The 26,612-nt window shown below is 37.2% G+C and overlaps 1 protein-coding gene across 1 annotated transcript; it reads right to left on the bottom strand.

The window, feature by feature from the left end:
- Positions 1-326: 326 nt before the first annotated feature.
- Positions 327-26,612, bottom strand: raf1b (Raf-1 proto-oncogene, serine/threonine kinase b). The gene is made up of 17 exons (XM_060858079.1): positions 26,497-26,612; positions 19,163-19,391; positions 18,852-18,967; positions 16,313-16,415; positions 16,067-16,224; positions 13,491-13,583; positions 11,916-12,066; positions 10,302-10,320; positions 10,099-10,202; positions 9,300-9,417; positions 7,067-7,151; positions 6,624-6,800; positions 6,114-6,160; positions 4,470-4,588; positions 4,238-4,369; positions 3,415-3,549; positions 327-2,073 (listed from the first exon to the last, which is right to left on the bottom strand). The coding sequence occupies exons 2-17, from the start codon at positions 19,361-19,363 to the stop codon at positions 1,933-1,935; spliced, it is 1,899 nt and encodes a 632-aa protein (XP_060714062.1). The 5' UTR covers positions 19,364-19,391; positions 26,497-26,612; the 3' UTR covers positions 327-1,932.

The raw sequence follows: 26,612 nt of genomic DNA, 5'->3' as shown, positions 1-26,612 counted from the left end.
TGCATCCCAGCCTACTCTCACCTTCCTGCAGTTTGCACAATGCTAAACCGATAGCTTTAAACTGGTACCCTTAAACGTATAATACGATATAAATACGATTTTTTTTTAAAAATAAATAAATAAATAAATCAGTGTCTGTTAATTATATTTAAGCAAAGAAGATCCTTTCAAGTCACATCAGCAGAGTTAGCGGAAACAAAAAAGGCAAGAAATAAACATTCAACACCTTCTCATGCCCTCGATACACCAAATATCTGCATTAGAAATAGGAGACAATAATAGCCAGACAGCAGTTTGCTCAGATTGTACAGTAAATCAGACAGAACTGTATATTTATCTTACTTTTATTAAAATACAAAGCAACAGTCTTTCAAGTGCACAAGTTGGACCTCGCTAAAGAATATCGGGTCAAAATACAGAGGAAAAGGTCTTCTCAGTAATCATCATAGATATGCTCTCATTTTTTATTCCTAAATTTCTATACAACCCTAAAAAGACAACACGTTAAAATGGGAAATAACTGATACTCAGCAAAGAGGTTTAAAAAAAATGTAAGCATGTGTCTAACTTTATGAGACCTTAAAGTGATAAAAACTACCTGTAGACCTGCAACTTCTAGAAAATAGAAAAAAAAGTTTTAGTTAGATGGGGCAAAACTTTTCACTAGGTCTCCTATGATTAGTGTGTAGTTACAAGTCTATAAGAGCTCAGCTCTTTAGACAACCAAACCCTCACTAGGTCAGATTTAAATCTCATTAAAAAATGAACAGAGAAGAATTTTGAATGAGGAAGGACAAATTATTCATGGATTTGTAAAATGAACAGAATGATCCAATACTGTATGGAAATCAGGTCCAATATAGACCTGAAACACTGGATTAGTAGGTGAATGATGTGTATCATGCTGTGAAGGTGTATTATTTTGACGAACCCAACACAAGTGCATGTAAAGATACGGACAGGTCTTAAATCCCGCCCGCAGGCCTCGGCTCCTGAGAGGAAGTTACTATCGGATCGGTTTTTAGTATCGGATAATACTCTGTGCTTGGGTATAGTGTTGCAGCTCAGCCAACCCTCAAGAGGTGTAATGTGCAGTTCTGCATGGTTACATGCATGCTTTCTTCCTGGTGTAGGAAAAAAAAGTGCTGCATTTGGTAAGGAAGTGTACATGGAATTTTTTACCTGGGAAAGCAAACCAAACCAAAATTTGCAATGTGTCAAAAGCTGATTTTGGCATTTCTAAATTTGTACAACTTCAGATCAATATTTTAAATTTAAATTAATCTAGTAAACTGTATTCTTGTTCGCTGTAGTGAAATCTACTTTGAATTTATTTCGAACCATTCTTGATAGAAAATGCAGCACCTAGCAGCATCTTTCGAGCAAGAAAATTAATTTGAGACGAGAGCACCAGCAGAAAGATTACTGTGAGAATTGCAGAAGGGGCAGAGCTAAAATCAGAGATTTCAAAATATCTGACAACCATTCCAGATGAATAGCTTCGGGGTTTTTTGTCTTTTTTGGGTGATTATTAAAAATAAAATAAACAAAACACTACCCTTTTGGTGTGTTTAGAGTAACAACTCATAGCAGCAATCTCATTTTAGTTGACCCAATATTTATGATAAAGCATTTGCTACATACAGTTCCACAGCTAAAACCCAGTCATAGTTTATTAATGGTGTATTTAATGCTATGTAGTATACCTCATCACACCAGAACAAATAAAGCGTAATAATAAAATGTGCCCTTTTAAAGGAACACAGTCACATGTGAAGACTCAATCTTCTTCACTTCATCTGAACCGTTAGAAACTCTGCTCTCCTTCTACTCTGGTGCTTTGTTCTGGGAAATAATTTAAATACGTTAATGTGATTGATGTGCTCCAGGTTTAGCAGAAGGAACCTGTGCATAAATAAGAAGGCAGCCATGTTAGAAGACAGGCAGTCTGCTGGAGGTCAGAGTGCAAATGCTGATGTCTTCCGTGTGAGCGGCTCTGTGAAGCGACGGCTCGGAAGCGCTGCGGTTGATTTTAGGCAGCGAGTGTTGCAGCAGCTCTATTGAGGCCAGAATCTGAAGAATAAAGGAACAAGTATCAGTATGCGATGTCATTTAAATTCAGATGATCCTGTCAACCTTTTACAGTCTGACTCCAGAGTAATGACAGTTTATTTAACTTAACCCTGGTCTCAGTGATGGTTGTGGCTTCACGGCACCTAAAATGTTCCTTGTGGTTCACTGGAAAACCATCAGAAATTTTGGCTCTGAGTGAATAGTTATTATGGCAGAAAAGCTCTTTGTTTAAATACATGTTTGTCTAGGACAGTAAGTGTGTTTAACTCCTAGCTTTTGGTACCTGTGGTGTGGTTAAACCATTTCTTTGCACTGTTTTTTTTTTTACTGTGTATGTATAAATCACTTGAAAATAAATGATATTCAGTTTGATTCAATTTTACATGTATAGCGCTTTTATCAATGGACATTGTCTCAGAGCAGCTTTAGAGAAATGCAAAATTTCAGAATATAAAAATTAAGTTTAAAATTAAATATCCCTAGTGAGCAAGCCAGAATAACAGAGGCAAGGAAAGATTCAAATAAAAAAAAAACAACAATTATATAAAATAAATATGACCTGCTTTTATAAGACTTTGTTAAATTAGAAACAATGCAATTAAGGCAAAAAAAAAAAAAAAAAAAAAAAAAAATGGGGCATGCTGTTATGGGAAAATAAACAACAGCAGGGAGATAGGTCTTTGTGATTTTGATTATTTACCACTTTCGACACATTTTCTCCTCTTTTACCACAACAATTTGTCTTTTTTTCCAATTATTAAATACATAACATTGTGAAACATCTGAGACACAAGTTGGTTCCGGTTATCACTTACAGGTATGTTAAGAATTTAAATTCAAACTGAATTGGTCATGTACACAAACATTCACAGTATGACGGGGAGTTAAATGTATTTATTCTGACTGTCCCTGACAGCAGAATTGTCCTAAATGTAGAACGGCGATAAAGCATCTTTCCCTCGCCAGCCTCTTTAATTTCTTACTGAGTTAATGAGACAAACTTGCAGCTTGTCAAATCACCAAGTTTGTCATGTTCTTATATAAATAACCTTGTTTAAGTTTATTACACTAAAGTCAATAAGTGGCTATAAATGTTACTTTAGAAACGATCAAATATTAGAAGGAACATAATATAAGCTTATTTCATCAGCTGGCACTACTGACCAATCAGGGTTAGAGTTTTTCAGTCCTTTAAGAATTCTGCCATTTTTAAAATGACTACAGATTTTTGACTGAAAATCCAAATCTGCAAAATTCTGGTGGTTTCTAATAGAGCTGAAGTAAAACTGTGGTGATTAACACATTTCATGACTAAAAAAATGACATAACGTCAGTGATTACTTGTGGGAACAGCGGCCGGTCATCTTTCGACTTTTTGATGCAGTCAGCGACGAGTCTCTTCATTGCTTTGGGGCAGTTCTTGTACAGCTTGCTTAGGTCTGGAGACAAGTAACCTTTTCCTACCATGTAAATGATCTACAAAAGAAATTATTGGAATTATTCCAGCATGTAATATACACCCATAAATGCATAATTAAGTTTCCCCAGGCTGGAAAGCCAGCAAGAGAAAAATCAGCATTTTTTTTTTTTTTTTTTACCAAATATGCAAAAGTGATTAGACGCTTGGGCTGAGAGAGCTGAATGTTGCCAGGATAGGATCGTGAGAGTGCAGTTTGTCCAAAGAAATGCATGAGGGAGGTTCCTCTGCCACAAATTACCAAGCAGAGCTGGATGCCCAGTGCCCACTCATGTCTGAGGCTAAATTTAGCATCTGGACTCTGCACAAGTTATAAAAAAAACCAACGTGGATGAGGGCTACATTCATGTATGAAGTACATTGTATATGACTTCAAGTGGAAGGTGACCAAGTCAGTCACCAGAACTTAAGATGAGCATTATTTCCCTTCCTAGAGAGGAGACTGAAGGGAGGAAACCCCCCAAAAACATACAACTGAAAGAAGTTGTGGTACAAGCTTGGAAAAGCGTCACAAAAGAATGCAAAAAAGTGTGGCATTATATTTATTTTAAGACTCTTTTGCTATAATTTTGCTAGAAATCTGGCACTCGTTAGCATGCATCATAATTTTATTTTTTCATATTAAATATAGGCACTAATGAGATGAGCTTTTAATAAAAATCATTTCTCTGTGATTTGTGTAGTTACCTGGTCTCCGTTCGCAATCATTGTATATGGAAGCTCACCGGTCATCAACTCATAAAGCACAATACCGTAGGAGTAAACGTCCGACTGGAAACTGTATGGATTACTGTCCTGCATCCTGATCACCTCAGGAGCCTGTAGGACAGAAATGTTACAGAATATGTTACTATTAGTGCAATCAGGTCCAATCAAATCATTAAATAATATTTTAAATAGTTTTTTTTCTTCATTCTACCATCCAAAGAATGGATCCGGAAGGCTTCTCTACTGGATTCGAGCCGCTCCACCGTGTCTTCACAGTGGCCAAACCAAAGTCTCCAATCTTCACTGTTAAGCCTTCATGGAGGAAGATGTCTAGACATGTGATTTAAGGGCTGAAATAACTTACAGCACCATAAGCACCTTGCAACAAATAATCCTGGCGACTACATGCCACTGCCTACTATTGTTGAAATGCTGTTCTTTGACCTATGGCCAACCAGTATACTGACCACAATGGATATTTGCATCCTAAACTATAAACATACACACAGATGACAGTAAAAACATCAACTGTTCTTTTTTCCAATCTTCAGCTGCCCAATATAGCCCCGGAATCCTGTTCTTGCTTGACATGAGTAGAACCTGACGTGTCACTTCCTGTCAGCCTCTTGTCCTCTGACCGCTCGCTCATCAACAAGCTGTTTCCACCTGCAGAACCACCATTCACTCGATGGATTTTAAAACAAAAACCCTAGCGCGTGTGAGTGGACGGACAGACAGTCACTGTCCACCCAAACAACGAAATACACTCAGGAAAAAATTGAGCGTGACCTTGACTAAGTACTAAGTAAATTGTGCCTTTATTTTTAATTTCCAAATAGCCCTCAGTCTTAGCTACTTCCATTGTATTTGCTCACAGGTCAAAGTTCAGCAAGGCAAAGGGAAAGTAGCCTCTTTTCTAGGAAATTTCTGCATCCTATCCCTACAAGTCAATTGCCTTTTGATTAGATGGAGTCAAAAACCATAAATACTATGGAAAGACAGTGATTACTAGATACTAGACAGTGATTACTGGTTGGCTGCTTTCAACTAATGGATCCACTGCAAAAAAAGAAACATGTCTCATATGTCTGATCAAATAATGAGTGGGTGGAAATGCACATTTGTGTTAAACTATTCCTCTGCGTAAGAACTCTTCCATCCATCCATATTCTGCATACACAGAGGCATGAGGGCACCTGGGCTAAAGGTGGGGGACACCCTGGACAAGGTACCAACCCATTGCCAAAACATTCATACACTAGGGGAAGGGGGAGTCGTGGCCTAATGGTTAGAGTGTTTGACTCCTAACATTAAGGTTGTGGGTTCGAGTCTCGGGCCGGCCACGACTGAGGTGCCCTTGAGCAAGGCACCGAACCCACACCCTCAGCATAAATGGCTGCCCACTGCTCCGGGTGTGTGTTCAAAGTGTGTGTGTGTTCACTGCTGTGTGTCACAATGCTTAGCCGTATGTCACGTCACTTTCACTACGATTTAGAGAGTGTGTCATTTTACAGATGCCAATCAGCCCACAGTCTTTGACCTGGGGAGAAAACCAGAATAAACAGAGGAAACCCCCAGAGGAACATGCAACAAAACACTGTACACACAGAGCAAAGGTGGGGAAACAATCCACTATCCCCTGAGGTGGGAGGCAAATATGCTCCCAATTCCCCAAATTCATTTAATTATATTACTTTATTCAAGGTATTAGTTTATAAAAAATAAAAAAAAAAAGTGCTTGGGTGACATAAGAACAAGACAGTCGTGCATATTTAAAAAACACAGGCTTCATAGTAACCATTACCTTTCACTCAATTGTCTTTCTCCATTTAAAAAGAGTTTATTTAAAGGATACTTTGTGACTTCATGTCCCGGTGGATGATGTTCTTTGCATGCAAATAGCTGGAAGGGAAAAGAAAAAAAACTTAACAACCATGAGATACAACACAACATACTGACAACATTATATTTACTGTCTGCACTCCAGTAAAACCATCCTTCTATGTCAAGTGAAAAAAATGCCTCTATGTTTACATATAAAACACCCCTATATTGAGTGAACTCCTTTCCTGTTTTCTAAAAACAGAAACATTCAATTGTTGATGGGGTGGAAAAAGTCCAAACTTAATCCGCTATGGAAAGCACAAATGCTTCACACCGTTTGAAAATGACTCTCCACCTCATTAAGCATGGCTCTCAAGTCCACAATTCTCTGCTCAACACACCGCAATGAATATTCAAGCCTAACCTTTGCATTATGGCACATGCCTTATTACTGTAATGCCATGTCTATGAAGCATCGTAACCATCAACGACAGTAGAGCTGCTGATTATTACAACTCTAAAGCCTTCCATGTTTACTCACTCTATGCCTTGAGCGATCTGCCTGGCGATGTCAATCAGCTGGAACAGCCTCAGTTTGGTGTCCTGGACATGCAGGTGTTTATAGAGGCTGCTTCCGTCACACCACTGGGTCACAATGGCCAGGTTATCTTTGGTCATGTAGCCCATAAACAGCAAGATATTGACGTGCCGAGTCTTTCTGTAGCGGTTAGATCAGAGAAATGTGAGATGTTAGTTCAGGTCAGAACTAAAAACTTTATTCTAAAGAAATGCTCTGAGTAAAAGCGCATGCAATAGTCAGAAGCCATCAGTAGCTAACAGTAAATGAAAAGTAATTGTAAATTATGACTAGGAATGGTGACATTCTTTTGTTTTACAGAATAAGCTCTACAGAATCCCATATAAAAAACTTTTTGAACTTTTTGACATTTTAATGGAGAATTTTAATCTTCCCATATCTCTCACCTTAAAACTGCCACCTCATTGCGAAAGGCCTGAAACTGCTCTGGTGTAGGATCTTTGACCTTTAAAATCTTCACAGCAACATCTCCTAAATGAGGTACACAGGGTACGTCCAGTTTTTCATGGGTTCAACACAGATCTACAGAACATTGTTATATACAAAATGTCTTTGTAAATCTAGGTTATTGGCCAAAAGTTGCATAAGACTGGGTAAACCAAAAGCAAGGGTGGGCAAGTCGTTTGAAAGGAAAACCTGAATGGTAGCAGTCACTCAAAAGAACTTAAATGGCCAACAACCTGGAAGGTTATTACTCAGGTTTACTAGTTTTGTTTTTGTGCCACGTGTTAACCCTTCCTTTACTTCAGAATACACTGCACCATCACTACAAATGTCAGTTCTTTCTGTAGCGCATGCACACACACACACACACAGTCATTTGCTACAGGAAAAACCCCAACAAATTTCAGGATCTTTGCCTGTTAATCTACAGGCTTAACCTGAACACAACAAAGGTCCTGTCAGAAGTTGACTAATTAAGCAAAGCTTTTGTTTGTTTATTATAATATAATGTTTCCTATGGGAGCCAACAAATCACACTAACTGCTTTAAGTAAACTTTCATTTAAATCTTTAAACAGAACAGTTAATGATATTCTGTCAGACTGAATGTGAAGATTTTAGGAAAAATATTTATTACAGTTAAATTTGACTTTTTTGAGGAAAGTAAGGGGCAACGCTACAACTGTTCTGTTCGAGTCTTGGATCAGTCTGCTCTCCGCTCCGACAGACTGTTCCAGACTTAACAGAAATACTTTATATTAGTATATCCTATAAATACATACGAGCTTCAGGGGGAAAAAAGCATGGCATGATGTCTGTTTCAAAAATAGTAAACTCTTTATTGAACCTGCTACATGGCTGCACTTCGCACAGAAAAGCTTTCAACACTTTCTCTCTCAATGCAGCTTCCTAATGAGGCTGTGAACAAAATCTTTTTTGTGAAAACTGTTAACAAGACCACTAGCTTCTAAAGAAGCATCACTGATAAAGGAGAGAAGAGAAGGATCTCTCTACAACTGTGTGTCCTAGGATTTAGGATGTTATCATAATCTGAGTGCATTATGTCCAATTTTCCATATAACGATGGCCGACTGCATCAGTGCATGAAATCACTTTCATCACTAGCAAGGACAAACGCACGGTTTTCTTCAACAGAGCTAGTCATAATATAACAATCATTTTGTCAAAATTTAAAATGCTTGTCATAACATTCACACACAATGCACATTATGATTAAGTCAAATGGACTTCCTCAGGTTTATTGTCACCTCATTAAAAACAGGAAATAAGAAAAGAGCATATCGATTTGTTCACTTCCCCAAAGACATGTTTGATATTATAGGTTCATAACAAGACATAATACATATTGCATAATACATTGAAGAGATGGCTCAAAGTTTCAAAATGCATCACCAGTCCAAAACCCACCATTAGGAACGTTGAGCAAACCCCATAAAATGATCTACTCCAGGGGTTTCATCCTTTAACCCAAGCTCTAACCTGAGCTTTCTAACAAAAAAAAAAAGTTATCTGCAAATTTATATATGAAATAATAAAGGGTTTGTTTTTAAGCTTTAAAAACAAACAAACAAAAAAAAGAGACATTACTTACAGACTAGACAAGAATGTGTGCAAGGTGTCTGCTTTAATTCCTCCAAATTGCTCTTATCTGGTGCCCGTTTCTCTCACCAAATATTCCATAATATTGAGTTGGTCTGCTCACGCTTATCGGACTCGTGCCATTTACATTAATCTTAAAATTCTAGAGTCCATCAGTTAATACAGTAAGGAAAGGTACGGAGCAGGTGAACGAGGCCCATAGAGGGAGAAGATGGGGAGATATCATATCATAATAGATCAGATCATATCATATATCCCTTGCAGTTGCCAGCTTTCTAGATGGCCCACAGTCAGGGTATTAACACCATGTATTCTTTATGCAACGGTGCATGTTGTATAAATGAAGGCTTCTGAAAGGGAGGAGTAAATGCCATCAGCGTGTATAAAAGGTGGTGCAATTTCCACTGAAATTTTGCAATAAACTTGCCCAAGACACAACAAAACTCTCTTTCTTTGTGTGCTTAGTTACAAACTAACCAAGGCAACTGTTCTACAATCAGTCACACACATTTTTCCTTTGATCTCAATCACCATGTTAAACACCTGCCATGCTTACCGTGCCATTTCCCCTTGTAAACTGTCCCAAATGTCCCTGATCCAATACAGGAGTGCAGAACCACCTCGCTGGCATTGATCTCCCAGTAGTAGCATGAGTCTCGCTTCTCCCTGGGCCGCTGAGTGGGAAGGAATTACAGTGTTTGCACCCAAATTATGCACCATGAACTGCTTTAAATACAATTTTCAATATTTGCTTTGAATTAAAATTTATTTTATTTATTTATTTTTTAAAAAACACTGGTCAAAGAAAAAATAAATAAATAAACAAATAAAAAGAGAGAATGATGGAAGCAATTATTCTATTAACATGCAAATTAAAAATATTACAATATATATAGAGAAAAACCACCAAATTCTATCGCAGAGGTATGAGATCACAGCAAAGTTAACAGAAATTTAGGATTTCACCCAAAATGCTGCCAAAGAGGAAAAAATGTGCCAAAACTACACTTTACTATCAAATCACAACATTTTCTTAAGATGAACTTCACTGTTGCTTTTTTTTATATTACAACAGTGGACCATTAATTAGGTCCAAGAGGCAGCAAAATTCACAAACCTTTGAACAAAATATCAGATATTTAATCCAAAATGCAAAGCTTGTTATCCACAACAACACATGCTATGTGTTGAAAATCAAAATATATCACAATATTATTACACACATGTCGACTTTAGCCTTCATCACTGATCAACTGCTCAAAGAGATCAAGACAGACTTAAAGAAATGACTACAGCGTGTGACTGTATTACACACAGTTTCAAAAGAAGAGCTTTAAAAACACATTTAAACTCACTATTCGGTTTTTCTCCTGAGTATTAGATGAAGCCTTTTCTCTGTGAACAAGGCCTGGTGGTTTAGCCTGAGCCCATCCTGTGGGACTGAGATTAGGAGGTCTTCCTGTGCAGGCAAGTGAAGGCAATATAAGTAAGACAAAATGAATATGAAGATGTCTTTTTATATTATAAAGAAATATTTTTCTTTTATAAATTTTCTTACCCGAGTCCATCCTGGCATCCTGTTGGGAAAGGAGAAATGCAGAAGTATGTTTAGTTGAGAACAGGTTGAATTGATGCTGTATCCATATGTAATGTATTTCATACTAGGTCTTGGTCACAATTGATTAAAATATAAATCCTCATTATTTTCTAGCCAATGTATCCCTAAAGAATTTAAGACAATCCCTGCATTTTTTTTCTCTCATTGCTTTATTGTACAAGTGCCTTTATTTATTTACTTATTTTTCTTTGTCTGAAATACTTCAGCACCCACAAAATTAGTCAATTTACTGTAGTGTAGTTTAGTGGTAATGTAATTAGTTCTGTATTGTTATTCCCAGGCTAGGACTTTTTTCTAAAGGGTTTAAAGGCAAGTTACCAACATTTAATATTTAAATAAAAGGCACAAGTTATAGAGTATGCTTTGTAATGGGATCTTTAAGTCTGAGCAACCCTTATGTAAAAATACTAGTTCTTTCACACGTTTTTGAAAAAGAGCACAACTGAAATGTTTCGGTCAATCTAACTTCCTAATCACAACAACGATGCTCCAGTGGTGAGATTTAATTCAGAGGAAATATTTAATATCAGAGTTTTTCAAAAGGTTTAAAAAAAACTAATAAACTAATCCTTTGGAGGTCTGAGAAACCCAGTCATATGTGGCTGTGGCTGAATTCTGACAATCTGCTAAAAATTACAGTATACATTTCTATATGTGAAAATGTTTTTCATTTCAGTTACTTTCTAATCTTGCCTTGGCTTTCAGCCTGCAAAGATCATGTTTGGCATCAAATCAAGTCCCGTCCAATGGGATTTTATTACCGTTCGTCTATATAGCTTGCATACATTGGACTAAAAGGTATCATTGTATAGCGCATTAGTCCACACAACTACGCAAAGTGCAAATATATAAAAAAGTCTGCAAGACAATAAACACACAAAACAGAACAATATATACACAAGACAATAAACACTCAGGACATTAACATTTTTTTATCCCAGATGTGCGTTAAGAAGCATGAGGTTGTTGAGTAATCTGACTGCCTTAAGGAAGAAATGTGGAGACTGCTGTTGGTGTCCTGGATGGACCTGTACATTCTACTAGATGGCAAGAGGGTGAATAGTCCATGAGAGGGCTGAGAAGGGACAAAATACTGGTGCCGTTGTGGACGCAGTGTTTCCATTACATTACTTGTGTTTTAGACATTATAGTTCAAGCCTGTAGCTGTCAGATTCTAATAGGAAATGTCACAATTTAAGTTTCCCAGGCCGCTAACAATTAGTCTCAGCGGTATACGTAATGCCAAAACTGATTCACTATATAGGGAATACTTACGGTCTGGCCACACAGCTGTAGTTAGTTAAAGTATGTCCGTACCACAATAAAGAGATTGATCCAAAACTTTATCACATTTCCATATCATCAATGTTGAGAACACATAACTGCTCCCACCCAAGATGGATCTGGAGCTCCTGCACCTCCTAATTCTAAGTTTATCCCTGGTACACCACTAAACTATGCCTGTGCCTACACTTAAATAGAGCCCTCATGCGAGTATAGGAACAAAATAAAGAAATAAGCATACTCGCGTGAAATCAGGTTTGGACTCCTCACCTCAGATGAAGCACCACCCGCAGGCTGGCTGCTGACCATGTGGACGTTGGGTGTGGACGTGGAGCGCTGTTTCTGGGAGAGAGAACCGCTGGAGGGTGGCAAGGGTGCAATGTAGTTAAAGGCATGAGGTGTTGAGTGTCTGTGATAAGCGCTAAAAACAAAAAAAAAGATTGGGTTTTGGGTCTTCATTCAAATAATTGCATGCGAGACTGCTTCCTAAAAATAACACTGCAACAGCACAGTAAACATAGTGCATGTTTGGTGTTGATACAATTACACAGACTGCACGATTAATATAAAGTGTTGAGACAGCTAGATAGATGAGCCTCAAAGCACTGTGGTGGAAAATCATGAAATGCATGAAATGTAGCTTTGTGAAGTTTAATTTCTGATCTAAAGATTGATTAGAACCCTCTGATTGGTGTTAATGCATTAGTTTAGAAAAGACACACTCCTGTGAAATTTTGTATTTCAATGCTGATTAGAAATAACTAACTAGTGTTTGTTAAACAATGTTTGTTCATTAGTCTAGAAATCAGAGAAATAGTCTACAGAAATCTTTTCTGTACTTACATATCCAAATCTCCATATTATTGCTTCAAATGACAACTAAAGTCCTTTTAAATAAAAGGTAGTGAGTGATCAATCAGTTCATCCTCTGAACCTTGGGAGGAATAGAGACTTTGATTTGATCGTGATGTTTATAACAATGTTTCCTGGTGAGTGAGACCTCCATTACTTGTTAACTACATTAAATGTTGTAGTTCCAAAGCAAATGGCAGACACTGGTCTTATCTTGGCTGATTTAATAAAAAACCTGGACTAAATAGGAAAATATGGCAAATTTCTTTCTCTTGCACTTGTCACTGATTTGTACTGTGAATGTGAACTCTGCCACTGGTGAAGCTGTATTGGAAATGGCTGGACCAGTGCAGACTACAAGCATCTTAATATATTTAATAAAAAAAATCCAAGAAAGAACAGTTTTTTTTGTTAGGATTCTATCTCTATGCCTTCTAGGCTGCACATTATATGTAGGTCAGCCAATAAGAGCTTTTAAGCTTCTCCCAAATGACTACTGTACTTAGAAATCTAAACACTAAATGTTATAAATCCTCCACACTAACGTAAAGCCGTTTCTTGATCCCGTCATGGTGATTAAGAGAAGATACGATGTGATTTTCACAGCCATGATTTGATGGCAGCAGTCACTAATTTAGACTAGGGAGCAGTTTGGAGAATTTTTGCTGGCATTACCTAGTCATTCCAGGAGGGAGATTTTGCTGTGTTACTCATTTGTCAGTGTTAGAATTCGTTTCACAGGAACTCTGCTTGTTGTGTCTGACATTATTTCCATATCCAAAATCGCATGACCACATATTCCAGGGGAATTCAGCTTCAAGCGTGGTCTAAACTTCCTCAAACAGCCTTTGGAGTATGAGACTGTACCTCATCATGACAAAGACTATAGTCTTTACTTCAGTTTACAAATCTTAAAATATTAGAAAAAGGCTTTAAAAACCAAAAACAGGCTTTAAATTATTTGATGCTTTCAAACAGCCTCAGAGGACTGACCTGGCAGGAAGTCGGGATAAAGAGTCTCGCATCCTCCGAGATGAGAGAGGTGGAAGTGATGGTGCTCCACTTTCTCCGGGTGTGGGAAACAAACTGGATGAGGAAAACAAGCAGGAACATTTATGCACTTGATAAAACTTTGACATAACTCAAACTGGGAAAGTAACACTGATTTATTATGAACACTTGAACATCATAAACACTGTCTTATTTTGAAGTAGGAATATGTTGACATACTGTAATGCTGCAGCAGTGTAAGTGTTTAAAAGGAGTAATTCATCCAAAATGAGTTTAAACATTTCCCCTTTTAACAGTTAACAACCAGCTAAGACAGGTGTGATGTCTGATGTTTCCTTCTACAGTTTTGCACTTAGAGCTGCAATGCTTATTTACCTGAATCCGACAACTCATAGTTATCTTTATAAAATCAACCGCATGTATCTCACACTCGCCTCAAAACATGTTCAGTTTTTCAGTATCTCAAATGGTCTTAAATGATGGCCGCAAGTCTTTAGGACAGACTGAGATCGAAAAACAACAGACAAAAGGACATCACAAAGCAGGGACGGCCATCTTGAATCAAGAATTGCTTTCTTCAAACTTCAGAAGCGTTTCAGGCGACAATATAAATCCAAGGCTTGTATATTCTTCTTTTGCTATTGTATGCTATGAAACATTAAGTATAAATGGTATTATTGATCCATAAGCCTCTCTTGTTAGCTACATTAGTCAATTTTGGTTAAACTCTACTCTATTTTATATACCGCTTCTCACCTGCCTGTTGCAAATAAAATTACAATCCATTAAAAAAAATCATCATTACATTGATTCTAATCAGAATTGTGTAAATGGCTTCCATCAGATTCATGTAAGGTGTCCATTAGAAATCTTCTGGATTCTAGAAAAACACCACCAGAACCCAACACAGCCAATGTAATGGGTTGACAATTACCATTTGCATAAAACTATCAATAGCAGGGCCACAAAAGCGCTGTCATCTGGTTGTTTGCTGAAGTCTGTACTAAAACATTTATCTCCAAATTTCTAACAGCTTCTTTTCTATTAATACAAATGTTTGTGATATTGTGGCATATGTAAATATAAAGTGAGGCCTTATACGGGCTGCAGTTGAGACGACTGCTTTAAAACTACATGGGAAGCCTGGCTTTGCCTAAAATGCATTAAAATAAGACAAAGATATAGACTTATCTAGGTTATACATCATGCTTGGTTAAATAGCTTCATGAAATGCAATGGACAGTGCAGACTGTGTGAAACATTCCTTTAGAGCCTCAGAGACAATGAAGCCTGGCTACTATGGGCTTCTCTGTTAGACTCACAGCTTTAGCAAGTACACAGCAAGTACATAATGGAAGGAAAGAAAACGTGTATTGGACAACAAGCTTTTAATATGTAATTTTGGCACCAACTCAGATGCTGTGTGTCTCTGAAGGTAATGGGAAGTGGTAGCTCAATTGGTTAAGGCTCTGTTGATTTGAAGGTCAGGGTTCAAGTGCCAGCACCACCAAGCCCTTGAGCAAGGCCCTTAACCCTCTCTGCTCCAGGGGTGCTGCATCATGGCTCTGACCCCAACCCCCAAATCTGGGATATGTGAAGAAAAGCATTTCATTGTCCTGTAATGTAGATGTGACAAATATACTCCATTCCACTTTACTGGCAGGTTTCACTTGTCCTTCCTGGGTACAAAAATAAACTCAAATGTAATCTTATCTCAAACCATATCAAGCAGCAGGAAGACAAACAGTGTGCTTGATATGCCAGCTTGAACTGTGTAAAACTGGGTAGTCATGCTAACGTCTTTACATACCAAGTATATTTTATCTTTTTATCAAGGTAATTAGTAAATATTTTCAGCACACTGAAAGCATAAATTTATGTTTCATACATTTGCATTTGTTTTTTTGTTTGTTTATTGGGTATATTCATAGACGTGGATATCTAGTGATCGGTGCACTCTTCAGTAAAAGGAACTTGCCAGTTAGCAGCTTAGTAGACAGACACTACTAATTTTGTTTCAGGCTCTTACTTATGAGAAGAGTCTGAGAATTAAACAGAAGGTCAAGAAATGAAACAGATAAAACTGAACACAGATAAGTACACTTCAATAACAGGCACCCATCCGTCCCCATCATTTAATAACCATCAGCCACCACTGAGCTGTCTCCAATCATCTTGGGGGACAAAGATCTTTCTTTTGATTACCTTTACCTTCTTTCTATTTCTGACAAGTTACTGTTTTTGTAACCAGAGAAAAGTATGCAGACAAAGCAAAGTATATAACCAACAGCAACAACAAATTTTAAACACACATCATGTACAAAATGTTCTTTCCTAACCTGACTAAATACCAAAAATGACTAAATACCAGGTGAAAATAAAATGGTCTGTTGGTAAGAGTGCTGCTGAGGTCATCAAAAAACAATCCGAAATTTGCATTGAAATTTGATAAGAGAAGAATTATAAAAACATTTTCTCCATTTTGGACAGCAAAATAAAAAGGATTTACCCCGTCTTCACTCCTGAACCTAATCCTGTCCTAATAAGGCCTCACTTACAGGAGCTGTCGAATGTTGCTCCAGTCAACACACATGGTGGGGACTTTGGTGCTGCAGTGCTCATGGAATTTGTATCCACACGTCTGACATCGGAAGCCATGTAAAAGAAACTTCTGACAAATGTCACAGAAGGCCAGCTTCAGAAACGTCTTTCGTACCTGTTAATGGTGATAAACCGGTTGGTCAATGAGACTTAAGCAAGTTCGTTCTCTGACACTAACGCCTTTGAATTTCACGAAAACTCACAAAATTGTGCGTTGTTAGTGGTACGTGATCTAAGACTTCCACCAGCAGCTCTTCCCCGATCAGAGAGGTAGAATCAGTGTTCCAGTCCACACGAGATTTTTTGCTGAAATCATGGAGAAAACAGAAGTTAAGTATTTTAAATATATTTTCTTGTTTAAAAAAAAAAGTACAAAATCAAAAAATTGCCATTAAATTGACTTTTCTATGACACCATTATCTACTTAGTAGTAAAAATATAGTCAGCAAGATCAAGATTAGTGTCCAAAACACTATTATTTGCCCTGTAGGCTAATCTATGTGAATTAAAAGTAATGATAGATGATCTAACCCAAAATCTTCACTGTAAATCTATAAACATCACAAACAACATGTACTTCACAATGCAATGTTGTTTAACAGTTGGACGATGAGGGCAGCCATCCTGGCCGATCAGAATCAGTTCTTCTACCCAAACCATGCCTCACCACTCAAAATATGAAGACAAACTTGATATGATGGAACTTGATGATAATATAGTTCTACTTTGTAAAAACATGTTTCACTGCACTTTTCCTACTGAATTCAACACTTTGGGATTTGAAGCCATCTCAGGTAGAAAGATGCTACAGCGTGCATGTACTGCAAGTTGCTTATCTTTCTACACTGCACGGATTGATCTGTGTGTCTATGTGTGAAATGTAAATCACACTAATGAGGTATTTAGGAAGTTATTATGTGTTTAAACAAACAGAGAATGTAAATATTGCCTGGTTGTAGTTATTGTAAATATTGCTTGGGTATTTACTATCCACAGTATTAGAGTATTTATTCTTCACAACAACATGATCACATTTACTGAACACTATTTAAAAGAGGACAAATACCCAAGTGCCTTTGGTATCTGCCAAAGTTTAAAAGACATTAGCATGGCTAACTAACATTAGCTAGCCAGGCGGTCATTTAGTAAGATGTACTCGGATAGTTTAAATGTTAGAAGCATAGACTATATTCTGATCTCTCAGTGCTCTGAACTAACTCCCATTCGGCAGGATTCAAGGTCCACACAAAGCCAACAAGGCACATTAGCTGGCAAATATTAAATATCTAGCTAAAACATAAGCAGGAGAAAGGGCTGCTCTGCTCCGATCCTTCAGCATTCAGATTGTTTACAGCCTGTTGTAACTCTACAGCTGTAGTTAGTTAGCAAGCTAACTGTAAATAGTCTGGCTTGTTTCTAAGTTTTCAGCTGGATGACTGCTGCCAAATAAAACCTGACATCTCTGACTGTGAACACTAATTACAGAAACTCAAAGACATCATGATTTAGAGTTAGGGTTAGTCCCAGCCCTAACATCATTTACATTTACAGCATTTAGCAGACGCCCTTATCCAGAGCAACTTACATTTTGTCATTTTTATACAACTGAGCAATTGAGGGTTAAGGGCCTTGCTCAGGGGCCCAGCGGTGGCAGCTTGGTGGACGTAGGAATTGAACTCACAACCTTCCGATTGGTAGCCCAACACCTTAACCACTAGGCTTCCACATCCACATCATAAGATTCATTCGTTTAATTAAACATACAAATCACATTAAATGAGTGTTCACTGCTCTAGCGTAAAATTACGTCAAAGTAAAATCTTAATTTTTAAGTAAAATCCAGTCAAATTCTGGACACGAAATTTCTCTTTCCCGACTTGGAAAATGGTGTGCATTTTTCTCAGAAGTTTTCCTTTGAACAAATATCTGAGAAACAACTATGAACTAGATTTGTAAAGTTTGTCACGACAAACTTTGATGTTGGCTTTGACAAAGCAAGTATTCACAAAGGCCGGGGGTTTTTTGGAGGCGAGTGGAAATAAGGATCAGTGTTACGTTTGGAGGCAAGTGGACAGAAAGCTAGGGTGCCAAAACATTTGGAGGCAAGTGGAGACGAGCATGTGATGTCATCCGTATACTCTTGAGGAAGTTCCCAACATTGGGCTGAGTGTTTTGATATATGACATGCCCATGCTGTGCTAATTTTTGATTTTGCATATATTGGGGGCGGGGCTGCGGTACAACCGAAAGGCCAGTCGGTACACCGATTTAAAAGTTCAGAGTATATAAAAGTTCAGTGTTCAGAGTATCACCCTAAAGGAGCTGGCCAAGTTTGGTGTAGATAGTTCGAAAGCTTGCCGAGTTATAAACCTCCAAAGTTTATAATGGGAGTCTATGGGAAAAAAGGCCAATTTGAGACCCGGTACCGGAAGTACCGGTACTCGGATTGCTTAGAAAAGTAAAAGCAACAAACTTCAGACCGGGGTCTACAACATATCCGAATTTGGTGCATGTGGCTCAAAAGTTACCCTTGATAAATTTATGTCTAAGCTTAAATAGGAAAACAGAATGATTAAAAAACAGTGATTTAAAGTTAAAACCTGGCAGCATGACAAGAAGAAAAGAATAAATAAATAATAAATAAATAAATAAAACACTTTTCGGTATAGGCTACATTCTATATGTGATATGATATTGTCTAAATGGTATATGATAAAATTTGAAGAAATGTCTAGAGTTTACCTTCTCGGCAGGGCAGGATGAAGCCTGAACACAGCACAGCACTCAGGCTGGAGACCTCGAACTTTAAGGGCCTTGATGAGGCAGCTGTGCAGGGTCATGCCTGGTCGTACATTCACCTGAAGAAATCCACAGCACGCCAAGTCACACAGACCAGGCATAGAGGACCAGGTTAGACAATTAGTTTTGAAAGCGACAGAAAATGGTAAATAATAAAAGATTTTATCATAAGAATTGTTAAATGCTATAGTAAAAAAGGTCAAAGGGTTTAAGATTTCAGGTGGCAGGTTGATTATATTACTGATAGAACTAACCACAGTGCGCTGCTGATTTGGCAGAAAAACGCGGATCGTGTTCACTTTGGAGAGATTTGTGAATTTTTCATCATCCGATGAGCGTCTGCGATAAGGAAAGCTTTTGGTTTTAGGAGGAGACTTGCAGCTATCCTCAAACACTGAGTCTCTGAATCCAAACCCATTACTCAGGGTTTTCCAGGTCCCTTGGACATGCTCCATTAGGCTGGACAGCAATTACCTCAAATACCTATACCAAGAAAAGACAAGCAAGACAGAATCAGCAAAATACAATCAAATCCCAGTGCTAACCCCAAATTTGGCAAAATAAAAAAAAACCTTAATGAGAATGAAAGCAAAATTACAAATGAGATGTAATGATCTTGAGCATGGTGACAAAAATAGCCAAACCAGTCACCTCAGGTGGGCTTTATTATCATTCCACTTTATAACTCGTACAAATTGGGAAAAAGTGGGATATCTTCAGAACCACTGCACATTACATAATGCACAGTACACAAGACTACATAAAGTACAAAAACCACACCAGAGATAGTATATATAATATACAATAAAATCACAGGACATTAAATACCCAGGATAGTGTATACTAAACATGTGTGGGAAAAGAAAATAAAAAAAATTGTCTGTAAATCCATCCCACTAGGATTTTGAGATCACAGCACCAAACGCAAAATCCATAAAGTCCATAAAATATGGAGAAGCTTAAAAACATTTTTCTGCAGACCATCTCATGTGTGATGTAATCACAACAAACTTTCAACCAAGGCCCTCTTCGATTCAAGTTCATCGAATGAGCAAAGCTATCATATAAAGTAATTACATGTCTGACTTTACTCATAGTAGTTTAAATGAAGAATCCTGTGCTTGCAATTTCCCAGTCAAATTAAAAAAAACTTAGAATTCAAACATAAACAAACAAACAAACAAACAAACAAACAAATAACTGCATCACAAATTAAAAAAAAAAATTAAAATACGAAATCAAGGAATTTTTGGATGCAAAGATCATAAAAATAGAAATCTGAAAACTTCAGATGAGAGTTCTTCTGAACTCTCTGAAAGTTCCTAGGATGAGAAAATGCGTCCCACAACAATTTTAATTGCAAATTAAATATTCATAGCCGATCAACCTGTTAAGGGTAGTATAGTACAGTCATGGTCAAACTGTTTGCTGATTCAGAATTTAAAGATTATTTTTCCACATGTTCCCACTGGAAAACAGTGATAGACATTTCATAAGTTTATTGGCTAAAGCATTTAAGATATGCAGTCAGTCAGTATTTACAGTGTTGACCCTTGTAGAAGATAACATTCGCTCTGGCATGCTGGATATTAACTTCTGGGCCAATGGTGATACGTTCTTGCCTTATTAGTGCTCGTAGTTGATCCACTTGCCTTTTGGGGACTGACCACATGTTCTTTATAGGATTGAGATCTGGGGAGTTGCCTGGCCACGGATCCAAAAATTCTATGTAATGATCTTTGAGCCACTTCATTATCACTCTTGCCTTGTGATGGTGCTACATCATGCTGGAAAATGCACAGATCATCACTAAATTGCTCCTGGATCTTTGCTCTTAAAAGACGTTTTGATACCATTCTTTATTTATGGCAGTGTTTTTGGGTAGAAATTTAAGTGATCCCAGTCCTTGGCTGAAAAGCAACATGGATGATCTCAGGATGCTTCACTGTATTTTTGACAGAATTTTAGTCTGTCCTTGAAGGTTTTCTGGGAGAGAAGTGGCTACTTTTCTTGACACCAGGCCGTTGTCCAAAAGTCTTCAGCTCACTGTGAGTGCAGATGAACTTACCCACCTTCTGCCATTCCTGAGCAAGCTCTGTACTGGTGATGACACGATTCCGCAGCTGAAGCATCAGGAGAAGATGTCCTGGTGCTTGCTGGACACCGTGGGACGTCCTGACGCCTTCTTCGCTGCAGTCAATCCTCTCTCTTTGAAGTTTTTGATGATCCGGTAAATGGTTCTTTCAGGTGCAATTTTTTTTTTTTAGCAATTTCCTTGCATGTGAAGCCATTTTGATGCAAAGCAATGATAGCTACATGTCTTTTTTTTTTTTTTTTTTTTTTTTGGGGGGGGGGGGGGAACCATTGCTAACAAGATTACAATGATTGGAGGCATTCCTTCTCTCCTTTTACAGTAATCAGTCTGTTCTTAAACTCCAATCAGTATGATAGTGATCTCAATTTGTGGGCTGATGTGCTGATCAAATGTGCTGATCATATGAATAGAGAAATTGTGTTAGCTGGTAATTTTATGCCAGGACCAAAACCAATGAAATTTGTTTTTTTTTTTAGGAAAAGTTCATTTTTTTTGGCCAATTAAGATTTTTTACAATTATTTAAAATGCATCTGATTACTCTGCACAATAATCTAGAAAGAATGTGAATGAACACCACAACAGCTTAAGCAGCAAACTGCGCAAAACACAAAATTTATATCACTGCCAAAACTTTTGGCCATGACTGTGCACTAATATATATATATATATATATATATATATATATATATATATATATATATATATATATATATACACACACATACACACACACACACATACATACATTATATATATATATATTACATACATATATACACACGCGCACACACACATATATATACACATATACATATATACTTATAAATAAATCTAAACTAAAATTTACACAATAATATTGCAGCATCGGTTTCAAAGCAACCTGTGCAAAATCACAGTCACACAAGCTACTATCAAAACTTATTTGTGGTTTGGCATCTTCTCCCAGCATTCACATCTTACTGAAAATGTGCCAAGGTATGTGTGTGATTAACCATCAAGCACCCGGTCTAGAAACGTCGGTAGGCAGATTGTTAGAATCTGAGGATCATTTAAACAGCATGGCTACATGTGATAAGCAAGCCATCTTCTGACCTAGGTTCAAATCATTGGTTAGGAGGTATGTAAGCTTTCTCACACATTCATGGTCTGGCTTTAACAGGCAGGATGTTAACACCCTCAAACTCAACTCCCACCTGACCAGACGGATTCAAATGGTATCCATATAAAATACTGCTCCCAGTTTCGTATGTCACAAAGTTTTGTTTAACTTTGTGCAGTTATGCTTCTGGTTCCTATTTCATTACTCAAGTCAAGTCAAGAGGTTAATTTGCCATTTGCACAGGACAGACAGTACGGAAAGCTTTTTGTGCAAAGCCATTAGAGTTAGCGATAAGAAAAACAAGAGATAAAAGGACTAAACAATAGGTAATAATAAATAAGCTTTAAAGCTGTACACACAAACAGTATAGAGTACAATAAAAATGCAATAAAACACAATAAGATGTAAACTATGGATGCTATTGTCCTTATAAGAATATTGCAATATTATATTACAACAGAATTTTGCAGATTCTTAATGCACTGTATCCATAGATGGTAGGAAAAGGTAGTGTGAGGATGAAAGAAAATAATGAAGTAAAAAAATCTTTAAATGTAAGATCAAGACTTGTTTTTGTGATGTTCCGGTCATTCAGTTTAGCTAAATAAATATCATGTAATTATCATCAAAGCATTTAGATTTTTTTTTCTTTATAGAATAGAAGTATAAAACTACAGTCACTATTATTTGTACCACCAAGTACATAGTTGTATGAATTTAAAACCTTGCAATCCAGACCAAGTTGTTACTAAGGACCACTGTGCAATGTTGCTGAATGTCATCTTTACTTGAGCTTCTTATCTGTTCCATATTTGTTTTTGTTTTTTTGTCTGTTGGATTATAATGTATTCAATTGCATCCCTACTACAGATGCACCGTTCTTAAAAAGATGCAAGCGCCATATACACTGTGTGTATAATACTGTTCAACTTTCCATAAGAAACTGTTCAAAGAAACCATAAGAACGACCCAAGAGGTGTTGAATGCTTTGCATGAGAAGAAAATAGATTGTTAATAAGCATATATTTTGAAGGAGCCACAAACGTCGTCAGAAGAGAGTATGTCTAATCCGATCTGTAGCTGTTCGCCAATTTAAGGCAATATTTGTCTAATACAGCACTCAATACAAAATCAGGGTCTTAACAATGAAAGCATACTTGACTTGCTGTTGCAGTGCCCTTAAGGTTTATTCATTTTTGCAAAAATATGAAGTACTCGGATAATCTGAACACACAGAACCTCGGCTCAAACACAACATCAACCGTACATGCTGAATCCCACTGCAAGTAAATCAAAATGTATTCATCCTGTTTATCAGTTGCCTTATCGGTAAAGTAAGACATAGTAAATAGTTCACTCCAAACAAGCAGCCGATTTTGCGTCTTCCTCGTCTCTATCAAGCTTGCAGCGCTACAGAGGTGCATCACTTTTCCATTACAAACTCGTTCAGCTGGTCTGTGAACTTGCAAAAAAAAAAAAAAAAGTGTCACATTGTTGAGCTTTTGTTAGCATTTGCTTCCACGGAAAGTCAGAATTTACTAGGCTGGTGGTTACATATATAAATTTGGTGCATATACATATAAATGTATACTATTATATATAGTTGTTTCAAATGCTTTCAGGTCATCCTGCAACTCTTTTCATGTGCTTAGTATATAAATAGCAACATGGATGCTTAAGTGTGTACGGCCTTCTCCATGAAAATGTAGGGAAGCCCTTTTACCTTTACCATGTTTGCTACAAACAATTGCATTTGCACATTGCACATTACATGAAAAAGGTTTGTTTCTATCTATATATAGATATATCTATAGATAGATAGAGAGATAGATAGAGCTAGAGAGAATCTTAGTGCCTTATTATGTATACTTTCTCAGTAACTTTGTCACCAGTGATTATTTATATTACCACATGCACCAGAAATTAAGCAAACCAATTCTCAAAAACAGGAAAAAAAACATCAATTAATACGTAGATGTGCCCAAAACAAGCCTATTTTTAGATGCATTCCAGATAGCTTGAATCAAATTCAAAACAACTGTCTATAAAACTATAAAAGCATGACCGAGTCCAATCTTCATCCTTTCTTATAATAAATATTGAAAATAGGGTTAAAAATGAATTTATGCTGTATGCAAATCTTAGGAAAGAACAAGCATGCAGTATAAGAAATGCATACACTCAATGCTTGTCTTAAAAATCTCTGATATGAGAACTGGGAAGAAAAAAAAATGAAGAAAGTTATGTTTTATTTATTCTCTCTAAACAGAAGACGAGTTAAAAACTTCAAAGCAAAATAAATATAGATTTACATAGGTATGCATTTCATCGAAAAGTATGTTGTTTTTAAAAAAGTATTACAGAAAATAGTTGCATAACTGGCAGGACACCACAGACACTTAACACATTTTGCAACAGGAAAGATCGCAACTACATTATTTCAAGCCTTTCAGTACTTTTTAGAAATAGATGAATCTGGAACAAAATGGTTCTTGTAAACGGCTCTTTTAAGTGAGTCAGTCAGGCGAATTGATTCTGATGCAAAAATGAACATGGGAAAACCTTTTTTTTTTTAAAACTTAGCGTTTGGGTTTTGTTCTTAAAGTATTGCTGTGTCTGACTCGTAGAACAATAGCCATCACAGAACAGTAAGTGAGGGAGTGTTAGCTAGGCTAGCCATAATTACACGAAAGGAAATTCATTCTTAGGCATATAAATAGACAGCATGCTTTAAAAAAAAAAAAAAGTAAAGTGACAGCATGAATCCCTGTTAGTTTACACAACCGTGTTGAGCTGAAGGGATTGCTAAAGCAAATGGAAAGAATATGGAGACCTGTCCAAGACAATTGAGTCTTTTAAGGAATAAGTGTGTTTGACAGTAGAATGTGAGGCTCCTAACATTAAATATAAGTGTTGCTTGGCCTGAAGTGGAGTACTGAATGACTGACTCTTATGATGCAATAGCACAGTCATGTCAAGCGTTCGATATGATCATCAGATAATCTTTTCAGATCCTCTATTACCTACTGTAATGCAGCAAAAAAAAAGCATTCGTTAATTCGTTCATTGATTCGTTCTCAGGAATCACATTATCCTGGGAAGGTTTGTAGTAAATTGAGAATCAATCCTAGGAACACACATAGGGGGCGCCAGTCCATTGCAGGGCACCATGCAAATGTATGGAAGCTGAAATGAGTTTTTACAAATACACAGGAAGAACATGCACCTGCTACACCACTATGCCACTCTAAGCTCAATAATACTGCAGCACATTCTTTTTTATAACATAAAAATTTGAGTACCAAATGTGTTCTGGTCATGTCAAAATTATCCTAATACTGATATAGCTTGGCGATTCGACTCAAACTGTTGATTCCCTCCAACTCCAAAATGAGTCATTTCCATAGACTCTCATATTTGTTGTTTAAAAGAAGATGTTGTGCTCGGTCAAGACAGAATTTACATTACCATCCACCGTCTATCCATTTTCTGTACCACTTACCCCACACAGGCCTACAGGGAACCTGGAGTTAATCCCAGTGGACTTGGGGCACAAGGGTACAACACTGGATAGGGTGTCAACCCGTCACAGGGTACACTCACACATCCATTTACACACTATGGACAATATAGAGATGGCAATCAGCCTACAACGTACATCACTGGACTAGAGGAGGAAACCGGCGTACCCGAATGAAACCCCTGAAGCTTGGGAAGATGGTGCAAACTATGTGCACACAAGGTGGATCTGTGAATCAGACCCCAACCCCAGAGTTAAAAGACAAAAGGTCCTAATTAAAAACTAGACACTTGGAAATGTACATTTTAATTATTATTGCATATAAATTATGTTTTTTTGTTTTGTTTTGTTTTTTTCAGTGTGACTACACAATCTTCATTTTGAACAGTATACTAACAATTACCGAGGCTTAGATTTTTAATAATTTACTTTAACTGTTCAGTCGATTTCAATCAGTATCCTTATTCTCATGATCATGAATAAAAAAAGGAATCGGTTCCATTGTGTTGGTGAGTCAAAAGAATCGAACCGGCAGTTCGATACACTTTAAAGCGCCGCTCTTTAGAGGAACCGAATCAGTAAAATGACACGTACTGAACATCACTAGAAAACATACAGTACACGCAATACTAAATTGACTCCTGGTATTTTTAATTGTTCTCAGAATGCCAAATTTAGCATGTTCGCTCATTACTAGGCACATTTCAGGACAACTGTATTAAGCAACATCCATAATCCATAACCCACCCTTTAAACGCACTGTTGTCCTAAACACTTATTCTCAATGCTGCAGTTACCGAATTGAAACAAAAACTTTAAATTAAATTCGCCTGTGAATGAGATCGTCGTACCAGAAACAAGTGAACTACTCACCAGGGAAAAGTCGCGCAACTGTCGCTGCGTTATTTCTTTCCACCCGTATTCAAGTAAAGTTCGGCTCCTGTGCTATGATTGGCTCGCTCTTCTGGTCTTGGCACGTGGTTGCAGAC

This window comes from Tachysurus vachellii, chromosome 22 (assembly GCF_030014155.1).
Source record: "Tachysurus vachellii isolate PV-2020 chromosome 22, HZAU_Pvac_v1, whole genome shotgun sequence".
Taxonomy (NCBI): domain Eukaryota; kingdom Metazoa; phylum Chordata; class Actinopteri; order Siluriformes; family Bagridae; genus Tachysurus; species Tachysurus vachellii.
The sequence above is the reverse complement of the archived record's forward strand: the minus strand, read 5'-3'. Positions and strand labels throughout refer to the sequence as shown.

What these genes read in the sequence shown, in the direction of transcription:
- raf1b (XM_060858079.1), bottom strand. Translation starts at nt 19,363, where the DNA reads ATGGAGCATGTCCAAGGGACCTGGAAAACCCTGAGTAATGGGTTTGGA. An exon ending in CCGGGACATGAAGTCACAAA is followed by an intron (nt 4,589 to 6,113) that starts GTATCCTTTAAA and finishes TCACATGTCTAG; the next exon opens with ACATCTTCCTCCATGAAGGC. An exon ending in CCGGATCCATTCTTTGGATG is followed by an intron (nt 4,370 to 4,469) that starts GTAGAATGAAGA and finishes TCTGTCCTACAG; the next exon opens with GCTCCTGAGGTGATCAGGAT.